The sequence below is a fragment of the Sorghum bicolor genome, chromosome 1 (assembly GCF_000003195.3).
Source record: "Sorghum bicolor cultivar BTx623 chromosome 1, Sorghum_bicolor_NCBIv3, whole genome shotgun sequence".
NCBI lineage: Eukaryota > Viridiplantae > Streptophyta > Magnoliopsida > Poales > Poaceae > Sorghum > Sorghum bicolor.
The window spans coordinates 3,160,524-3,171,277 of NC_012870.2; the positions used below are offsets into that span (position 1 = coordinate 3,160,524).

The 10,754-nt window shown below is 46.5% G+C and overlaps 2 protein-coding genes across 2 annotated transcripts; one reads left to right on the forward strand and one right to left on the reverse strand.

The window, feature by feature from the left end:
* On the forward strand, positions 1 to 1,328 carry LOC8061418 (protein CDI). The gene has a single exon (XM_002463621.2). The coding sequence runs from the start codon at positions 180 to 182 to the stop codon at positions 1,029 to 1,031; it is 852 nt and encodes a 283-aa protein (XP_002463666.1). The 5' UTR covers positions 1 to 179; the 3' UTR covers positions 1,032 to 1,328.
* LOC8057084 lies at positions 5,852 to 10,754 on the reverse strand. Its single transcript, XM_002466184.2, has 2 exons — positions 8,979 to 10,754; positions 5,852 to 6,785 (listed from the first exon to the last, which is right to left on the reverse strand). The coding sequence occupies exon 1, from the start codon at positions 10,702 to 10,704 to the stop codon at positions 8,983 to 8,985; it is 1,722 nt and encodes a 573-aa protein (XP_002466229.2). The 5' UTR covers positions 10,705 to 10,754; the 3' UTR covers positions 5,852 to 6,785; positions 8,979 to 8,982.

Here is a 10,754-nt window from a genome sequence, read left to right on the forward strand (position 1 = left end):
CCGGCGGTGAGGGGAGGAATCCCCCCCCCCCCTCCTCACGCACGCTCCTCTACTCGCCATCTTTAGCCTGGGCCCCACCTCCCGTGCCGTGGCCATTAAAGCGGGACCGACCGGGCGCTCCCTGCCTCCTCGTCGTTCCGTTCCGTTCCGTTCCACCGACCAGATCCACCCGCCCAGCCATGCCGGCGCCGACGCTTCCAACGCCGCCGCCTTCGCCGCTGCTGCCGCCGGCGGGGGAGCCGTTCCGCGTGTTCGTGGGGTACGACCCGCGTGAGCACGAGGCGTACGAGGTGTGCCGCCGCAGCCTGCTCCGCCGCTCGTCGATCCCGCTGGACGTGCGCCCGATCCGGCAGGCGGACCTCCGCGCCGCGGGGCTCTACACCCGGGCGCGCGGCCCCACCGAGAGCACCGAGTTCTCCTTCACGCGCTTCCTCACCCCGTACCTCGCGGGCTACCGCGGCTGGGCGCTCTTCGTCGACTGCGACTTCCTCTACCTCGCCGACATCGCCGAGCTCCTCGCCGCCGCCGTCCCGCCCGCCGACGCCGCCGACCGCATCGCCGTCGCCTGCGTCAAGCACGAGTACCAGCCCGCTGAGGCCACCAAGATGGACGGCGCCATCCAGACGGTGTACCCGCGCAAGAACTGGTCCTCCATGGTGCTCTACAACTGCGCCCACCCCAAGAACGTGGCCGTGCTCACCCCGGACGCCGTCAGCACCCAGACCGGCGCCTTCCTCCACCGCTTCGCTTGGCTCGACGACGACGAGATCGGGGAGGTGCCATTCGCCTGGAACTTCCTCGTCGGCCACAACCGGGTCGACCCCGCCGACCCGGCCACGCGCCCCAAGGCCATCCACTACACCTCCGGCGGGCCGTGGTTCGAGCGCTACAGGGACTGCGAGTTCGCCGACCTCTGGCTCAAGGAGGCCGACGAGCTCAGGGCCGAGAAGGACAAGCTCAAGCTCCTCAAGGACAAGGACGACGCCGGCGTCAAGCAAGAGGAGGCGGCGGCGCAGGAGAAGGTGAAGTGATGATCATCGTCATCGATCGGTGATACTGCATTGGATGGATTGGTTCGTTCTGTGCTATGCTCCAGAGATTTCATTTCTCGTGGACAATGTATTCATTCATCTGACGCCACCAATGTAGTATTGCATCGATCTGTTACTGCTGATGTCTCAGAGATTAGATTGATGGTAGGCTTGTATGGATCAGTTGGATTAATAATGTAAGATAAGAAGAAAATTGGCAGCTGTAATCGGTGTCGGTGGGTCTGTGGATTCTGAATGCTCATCGTTTAAGGAATACCAACCGTATATTCTTCAGCATTGCTCCGGTGAGGTTTCTCATCACATCGCCCCATCCTTGGCCTGAAATAGACACCACCCGTGGCGTGTCTGTAATCCAGCCGTGCAGAGAATGCGACTTCTTCCAGCCTCCGGTCCTGCATTGCCGGAACAACGACCATGTGCTGTCCCATTTTTTTTTTCTAGACATTGTGCGTTGAACATTTCATGTGCTGCACATTACTGCATTTGGTAACCTGGGAACGTTGCCTGAACATAGAACTGTGTACAGAAATCTGCAGGGATCTTTCAGTCTTTTTTTGTCGGGTATGGTTCAAGCTTTCCACCCAAAAACTTTTCATTACATCTTATCAAATATTTAGACACATACATAAAATATTAATATAGATAAAAAATTAATTAATTACACAATTTACATGTATTTTACGCGAGCGAATCTTTTAACCTTAGTTAGTGCATGATTATATACTAATTGCTATAATTATAAATGTGCTGCAACACCTAAAAAATTTTCTTTAATTGCTAACCTCCGAACCTCGTCGGCAGAACGGCAGATGCAGGGGCTGTTTGGTTGCTGGCCACAATTTGCCACACTTTAACTTAGGCAAGTTTGACCAAATTAACAAGTGTTTGGTTGACAACTAAGCTTAAACATAATTCTTTTGGGCTCCACATGTCATAGAGTTAAAAAGTGTGGCAAGATTCCTTTAGGCATGGCAAAGTGTGACAACCAATTTGCTAGCCATACTTTTTGTGGCTTGCCACACTTACCTAAAGTAACAGTTATGGTAGACTATGACTAGCAATTAAACATCCCCGCAGTTGTGGACCGCTGTCTATCTGTGTAGGACTTGTGGAGAAGATGCAAATCTGAGTCTGGAGTCACGACAGCACTGTGTATTGGATACGGTGCGCTGGAAAACGATGGAAGTCATCTCTCAGAACAGCTCTGTGTATTGGACTGTCGGGCCTTGCCATCTGATGCGGCCAGAATTGTCTTCACCGTACTCCCTTTGCAGAAGATGACACGGGATACGTAGCTACTCTGGATTCGTAGAAATAAGTATTATATATATATATATATATATATATATATATTAAAAAAAACTAAAATGGCTTGTATTTTGAGACAGAGGAAGTACGGCATAGGGATCCTCCAATGTTGGTGAATGTGCTTGTGAATTGTGATGATGCGTACAGTGTTGGGCGGTTGTCTTTTGTATTGTAAGTAGTAGGTTTATAAATGATCAAATTGAAGGGTTTACTTTTGTCTCGCCAACACACTTGATAAGTGAAGGGGCGACTTACCTGCATACTGCATAGTGTCAAGGAAATCATCCTACTATACACATAGAGAAGACATGATACCTCCATTCCAAACTAAGTTGAGATGTTTTGACTTTAAGATGTTTTGATTCTCTAAGATGTATTGACCTATATTTTAGGATAGAGGGTGTACTTGATGTGACATTTGAACTCACCATTTGCCGAAGAGGATTGAGGATTTGGCCCAATTAATTGCACCTGGCAAACGATAGCCTAAATGGAGGATAGTAAGGTCAAAAATAACCCTACAAGAGGCTGAGAGGTGTCGTTTCCATAGCTTCCCATAGACTTGGAGGCTACTCATTAATAGCAAGGACTAGAAAATGGACACCCTTTGTCTGATTCCTCGAAAGCCTCGATATATCTGTACGACTGATTTCTCGACTTTAACTGAAAAATGACGTAAGGAGATGCATGCATGCACCAACTTTATGAAATGGCCATAATACCCTTTACGTTGCAACTCGCAGAGCATCGATCACAATTGGCAAGTCTATCGTATCAAAAGTTTTAACCAACTTCAATTCTTACCATGAATGCTTTTTTTTGTTTAAGAGTGTGTTTCATTGTAACCATAAAAACTTGACCAAATTTGTTTACGACCAAAGTTAGTGTTGGGTGGACGGCCACCCTTTCCATTGCTGCCCTACGCCTAACCCTGACCGCGGTTAGATTCGGCGGCTTGTCAACCTCCCCATCCCTTTACCCCCAAAGTTGTTCCTTTTCTTGCCTTCTCAAGGCCACCAACATAAAAAAAAAGATAAAGAAGGACCCCTCCCCTGGGCTCTGACCTCCCGCCAAGATTTGCCTCCCACTAAGCTCGCTTCTTTGTTGAGCATCATTCTCCATGCCAAGCTTCTCACAGGCCGAGCAGCGTCCTCTGACTCATCTCCCTCACTAGCCGGACAAGTTACAACCACCAAGCTACCAATCAACAACCTCACCACCCAAGATCAATCATCGGCCAATCAAGGTTTGATTCTCGACTTCAACTTTCTATCCGTTCATAGTTCGAGCCATGGTTTGAGCACTACAACGACTGTGAGTTTGTCAACCTTTGTCTCAAGGAGGCTGAGGAGCTCAGGGCAGACAAAGCTCCTAAAGGAAAAGGATGACACTAGAGATGGCAACGGGTACAAACCCGCTGGGTTTTGCCATTCCAAACCCATACCCACGAAAATAAAATCTACCCGTTCAAAAACCCATGACCCATCACGGGTTTAGTTTTCTGCACAAACCCATGCCCATTCGAGTCGCAGGTACCCACGGGTCGCCCATGATATCAATAAAATTTAAACTTATTTCATAGATATTTATTGGATATAAATATCTCATGTAGTTCAATCATTTTGTCTTTCTAATCTAAGAAGAGAAAAATATTATAGATTTTAACTGCTTGCCTAGGTATCACTAAATAGTATAGATTCCACCACTCTCTCCTCTGGTTGGTGATATGAGACTAAAAACATCATGTTGTGAGTAATAACTAAAATCAAACACTTGTGGACTCGTTTTCCTTATTAAGACCTAGGTAGACTACACCACCTCAAGCAAATGTGTCATGTATGGATACTTGTGTTTTGTTATTTTCTCTACCTTTTCTAATACTAACTCAAAATTATTTCCATACCTTATTATCTAAAATTTATTTATACAAAGTGCGTGTAATATATAGATTAGGTGGGTACATATAAACTACTTTGCTATCATGGACCGGGTTTACAAAACCCATGGGTTTACGGGTTTGGATACTACATTCCCAGACCCATGCCCAGAAATCCACTGGGTCTAGCTTCTTACCCATTAACAAACCCGTGGGTAGAGAAATTGACCCAAACCCATGCCCTAATAGGGTAAAAACCCATCGGGTTTCGGGTACCCGTTGCCATCTTTAGATAACACCGACATCAAACAAGACGAGGTGGTGCATGAGAAGGGTAAGTGATCATCAATAGATGATACTACATTGGATGGATTGCTTCATTCTATGCTATTCTATAGAGATTGATTTCATTCCTTCTTGTCCACAACAATCTATTCATCATTCATCTAATGCACCAATGTAGTATTCCATCATTTTCTGTTACTGTTGTTATCTGAGATTAGGATGATGGTTGCCTATGTATGGATAAGGTAGAGCAATACCGATAAGAAAAAAATTGGTAGGTGCAATCAGGGGCAAATCTAAAGGGGGGCTGGGGGGCACCAGACCCCCTATAGCTGGTGTATCAATGGAAATATGGGGAGGGTGAGGGAGAAGAGAGAGAGAAAAGAAGAAAAATGAAGAGAGAGGAGGAAGAAGAAGAGATCAACCCCCTTCAATCATGTTCTGCATCCACCACTGGGTGATCATACCAACCGTATCATCTTTAGCGTTTTGCCGGCGATGTTTTTTTTTGGAATCATAGCTTCATTGATTAAGTAGCGTTATTACAATCAAATTGCAACACATGTTGCAAGAAGCTAGGTGGATCAGACCACACAAAAGAAGCTAAGCGCTAGAGCTTCTTCAGCCTTGCGCCGGTGAGGTTTCTCATCACATCGCCCGTGGCGTGTCTGTAATCAAGCTGTGCAGAGAATGCGACTTCTTCCTGCCTCCGTTCCTGCATTGCCGGAACAACTACTATGTGCCATCCTATTTTTTTTGCTAGACATTGTCCATTTTCACTGCCGGAACAACGGCGATGTGCTGCCCATTTTTTGCTAGACATTGTCCATTTTCACTCAGGGAGATGAGATCTTGTAAGATCATTGAACGTGAACATTTCTTCATGTGCTGCACATGTTGCCATATTTGGTAACCTGGGAACGTTGCGTGACAATATGGCTGTGTACAGTAATCTACAGAGATCTTTCAGTCCTTTTTTCTGATTTAATTCACTGAATCTCATTAGCAGAACAGCAACTTATCTTTACCAGTGAAGCAGTTTTTTTTTTTTCAGTTCTATAAAACGGATTTACCAATGAAGCTAAAGCTGGAAAAAACATTTGGTAAAACAACTTTTAGGATTCACCAGAGAAACTGAAAAAATAACTTTTAGGAATAAGTTGTAACAACTTTTAGGAATAAGCAGTTGTTTCATCTAGGCCCGCTCGGTAGAAGCTTAAACAAAGAAAAAAAAACAGTTTCGTGACATTGGGGCAAAAGTCCTACCAAAACAGGCCAAGTCCTGTAATCCATGCGGCGACAGACCCTGGGGACGGAAAAGTCACTTTGACCATTCGTTTATATAGACCCTGCTTCTGAATATTTACCTGCTCATTTCATTGAGATCTCTTCCTTCATCTCATGGTTCTTTTTTTAGTCACGTGCGCACCTTGACATGATATTAGACGTGTTTAGATCCTCTCACCTAACAGTTCAGTATCTCAATCCAGCTAATAGTAACAGCTAGTAGATTGAAAAAAAAAATCCTTCTATCTCTATCTACATGCCATTTAGTAAATAAAGGATTAAAGAAAGAAAGAACACTATAGACAACCACCAGTGCATGCATATTTTTGCTGCTGATCCGAAAAGCACCCAACCACACCAACTATTAGCTACTTGTGTATCCAAACAGGCTGACCATGATCTAAACAGGGTCATACTAAAAGGCTTCAACCCATATAAGGTTAAGTAGAGTGCCTCAGTTCACATGGCCTTCATCAGGACACGCACCACGGCAAACAGAAAACCCATCACGTAGCCCAGAGTCAGGTGTTGCATAATCAGGCACACCATTCATTATCCCAATCCTCCATCCTCATTTCCATTACCATCTGCAGTGTTTTTCACTGAACTAGATCAGGAGGAAGGTTTGGGGAGCATTTCAGGCAGTGATGATCCTATTTATCATGGATCTAATCTAGTTGTGACTGATTTAGGTTAAAACAGTTCAATATTTAGAAAGCAAAAGACCACCAGGTCCACTACATCACCAGTATTCACTCGTCAATCTCATCATATATTACATATAGCAGACGAGAACATAACAAACTGATGATATACTCCAGAGCTACACCATGGTCATGCCAAAATCATTTTGACCAGGTAGCTAGGTTCTTCACCATACCATCAGAAGAGACTGGAATTCTCCTACTGGACTCTTGGAACTCTATCTCAACACGAAGGATGGCGATCATCAAAATAAGGAACTCCTCCATGTAGAACTGATTCATAATGGAAAAGTCAACAATGAGTCTACTAGTTCAGTTTGATCAATGTCAGGGCTATGCAGCAAACAGAGAAAATTAAGACAGTTATCCAAAGCAGCAGTCCATAACAATTCTGGCAGAGTAAAAGAACTTTAAGTCAGAGAGGTCTACATGCTCCAGACATATGTAAATTATTATTATCGAGAGAGGTCTACATGGTCCATACATATGTAAATAAGCTGATTCATAATGGAATAGTTAAATATCAGTCTACTAACCTATGGCTCATAGCTTGATCAATGCTAAGCTTTGTGGGAAACTGAGAAAATTAAGACACTTATCCAAAGCAGCAGTCCAAGGCAGCTTAGCCAAAGGAATAAAACTTCAAGTCAAAGAGAGATCTACATGCTCCAGACATATATAAATTATTATATGACTCTTCTAGAAATACAAATACTAGGCAAGTAAATTATAAGGGACAGAACTTTTTTTTTCTCGAAAACGCAGGAGAGCTGCGTTTCATTATATTAAGAAGAGAGAAAAGGGCGAGAGCCCAAACAACACAACACACACCACACAACACAAACACACTCACACTCACACTCACCCTCCAACAGAACAAAGATTACATTTGCACCGATGACAGAAAGAACACAAGGCGACCAAAACTAAGCTAGACAAGCTAACTACTAGGGAGGAGGGCAGATAAGAAAGAAAGCCCTCGAGCCCCCGCCGCAGACCACATGCGGCGCTCCTCGCCGGCGATGATCAGAGCACCGGCTAAATTTGGATTTGCTCCATCAAAAAGGGACAGAACTCTTCAGACCAATAATGTACAGACTAGCAATAATGTACAGTCCTGTTTGCTCTTTGTAGTTGAATTTTAGTGCCTGCTTCTTATACAAATAAAGTTTCCTTAACCATTGGCATATATTAGACAGTACACACGGCATTGCAATAATCTCCAAACCTAACCCTTCTCATGGATGTGGTAAGACAGTGTGATAAAGTATTTTTCTCATATTATTGTTTCTACTCTTCTTTTTAATCACTATTATACACATCTGCAGGTTCCTGTTCAATATGGAGCAGTCTGGAAAGAGCTTGATCAAGTGGAGCAGCTATGAAGAACAGAAATGATCTGAAAGTTGAGTATGCCCGTATTGCAGCACTCTTTGATATTGAGCTATATACCCCTACTCACAACAATCTCGCTTGCGCATAACTGCGTGTACAGTTCTGTACCGAAGAGTGATGCAACACCGCATGCTCAACTTTCAGATCATTTCTGTTCTTCCACAGCATTTCCAGAATCAGGAAGGCTGCAATGACCATGTTAGTTCAAAGATACAATTGAATAGTATTCAAAGGTGCGGTTCATGATATGCCACAATGTAGTTACGTAAGTGCAATGGATCAGTCTCTTCTCCTAACTGTTTCATTTGCAGGGTCAAAACTGTTTAATTTTATAGGTTTAGAGCCCAAACTGCATCTAAGGGTTTATAAACCTCCACAGGTCTTTATAGTATGGGCAGTTCTTGAATCACATTATTCACATATCATAGTTCAATGACAAAAACTACCGTCAAACTACTATTGTGGTCCATAGCTAATATCATATTGTAAATGGCTGAAAGGGAACATGGAGAAAAAGAAATTGTTTTTTCTGTATGAATTTTAAGCAAAACTCAAATTATAATTAGAATAAAAAAGACAGATAAAGACATGATGGTTAGTCCGTCAGTAACTAAAAAGAGGATCGGCCAAAACAACTATGTCTGTGACAAGGCTTTATGATAAGCTGCTCATATATTTAACAACTCTCTTTTTACCCAAATCTAATCAAGTTGTAAGCAAAACTCAAATTATAATCAGAATCGGCACAAATAAAGAAGACAGATAAAGACATGATGAATTGTTAGTCAGAAAGTAAAAAGAGGACCGGCCAAAACAACTCTATGTTTGTGAAAACAAGGCTTTATGATAAACTGCTCACATATTTAACTACTCTCTTTTTTCCCCCAAATCTAGCAAAGTGAACAATGAAACTCAAATGCCAGATTGTCAGTTATGGGATTGGTAAACCTTATAGGTACTCTATGACAGCATCAGTAATCAGAGCTAAATATAAAAACCAGAATACTCTAGAAAAACAGAAACACACACAAAAATGAATAAACATAAGATGCACGATCACAAATAACTTACTGGTTCATGATCTGAACAGCAATGAGGCATCCAGGTCCGGGAATAGGGCGAGCACTATGTCCTTTGCATCCTGCACCACATCCACCGCCACCTCCTCCGCTGTGTGCTTCACGCGGGCAACCTCGACCTCGTGCTCCTCCATGAGCCAGGCGACGGCAGCATCATGCGCCTGGTTGAGCTTGGCAACCTCAGCAGCGTGCTCTTCCTGGAGCTTAGCCATTTCGACCATGCGCTCCGCCTTCACCTTCTCGGCATGTACGGTGCTTGCCTTGTGATGCTCGTCCTGGAGCTTGGTGACCTCAGAGGCGTGCTCCTGATTGAGCTTGGCGATCTCAGAGGCGTGCTCCTGATTGAGATTGGTGACCTCAGAGGCGTGCTCCTGATTGAGCTTGGCCATCTCAGAGGCGTACTTCTCCTTGAGCTGTGCATTCTCGGCTCTGGCCGCAACCAAGTAGTCCATGAACTTCTCATTCACGGCGTTGGCCTGTCGCAGCTGATCCTGAAGGTGGGCGATCTGCTGGGCTGCCTTGGCATCTGTCTCCTGCTCCTTATCTTGCAATCGGACCTCAGCATCAATTCCCACCATAGCATCGTACATACAGAGGGCGTCACTTGGCCAAATCCCCGGTGGCATGGAGATGTCGCTGTCGCCCCAGGCTCCATCAAACGATGTCTCACATGGCGTCATTGATCCCATTCCCTGCAGCGGCAGCGGCGGCGCCGAAATGGCAAATCTTTGAGGCATCGGAGGTGTCACGGTCACGGACGCCGGGCCCAGACCTGGACACCTGCGCTTCCGCCGCGTCGAGTCGCCACCCTCGCCGGCGGCGCTGGGTGCTCTTGCCCCCGCTTCCAATGCCGCGTGCAGCTGGTGCACTGAGGTAAGAGCGAGTGCTTGGGCGCTGGCCGCTGCGGATTCTGGTTTCATCATGGGCGCGGTCGTGGAGTGCAGCTGCAGCAGGGTGAGAGCGCCGACGGGCGGGGCGTCGAGGCTCAAGAAGTACTTCAAATCAATGCATGGCATCTGCATCAGCTTGTTTATCGCCGCATCCGTGAGCTCCACTGTGCGGGCGTCCTCCATCCTGGGCTTGCCCCACGCCACCGGGCACTTCCACGGCATCCCCTGCGGGGACTTAAGGAAGAAGAACCTTGATTTCCAGCCGTACTTGGTGTGCAGAGTGCCTGTGAAGAGGCGGCGGCCGGCGCAGGGCTTGAAATAGTGCCATCCCAATGGCTTGTCTTGGCGCTTGTGAGTGTACACGGAAAAGAAGTATCGGAAGGCAGATACCAGCGGTTCCACGCCGGCATCCTTGCAGCGCAGCACGAACGCCGCCATGTACTTCCACGCATTAGGGCCCAACTGGCTCGGCGCCAGGCGGTAGTGCCGGAGGAGCTTGAGGTAGAAGTCATGGAGCGGGAACCGCAGACCGGCCTCGAGCGCGTCGGAGTAGATGCACAGGGCATTCGAGCCCTCGGGCGGCGTCTCGCACACCCCGCACCTCAAGGTGTCGGCGCACACGGGCTTCAACTCCCTGGGCACCCCGTATTTGCCGCACAGGGCAACCAGCGATTTTTGGTCGGTCAGCGCGGACGAGATCCCCGCCGCCGCCGGCCAAGACAAGTCGCCGCCGCCGTCTCTGCTGAAGAAGAGCTTTGAGGATGCATCGTCGCAGCTTGCTGCCAAGGCGAGGTCCACGACCTCGCAGGAGCTGGAGGGAGACGCCATTGTAGGCGAGGAGTACGAGACTGTGAGCGCCGGCGCGACGAAATCTTGCT

Bases quoted from the DNA above. Each gene is read 5' to 3' on its own strand.
- LOC8061418 (XM_002463621.2), top strand. From the start codon at position 180: ATGCCGGCGCCGACGCTTCCAACGCCGCCGCCTTCGCCGCTGCTGCCG.
- LOC8057084 (XM_002466184.2), bottom strand. From the start codon at position 10,704: ATGGCGTCTCCCTCCAGCTCCTGCGAGGTCGTGGACCTCGCCTTGGCA.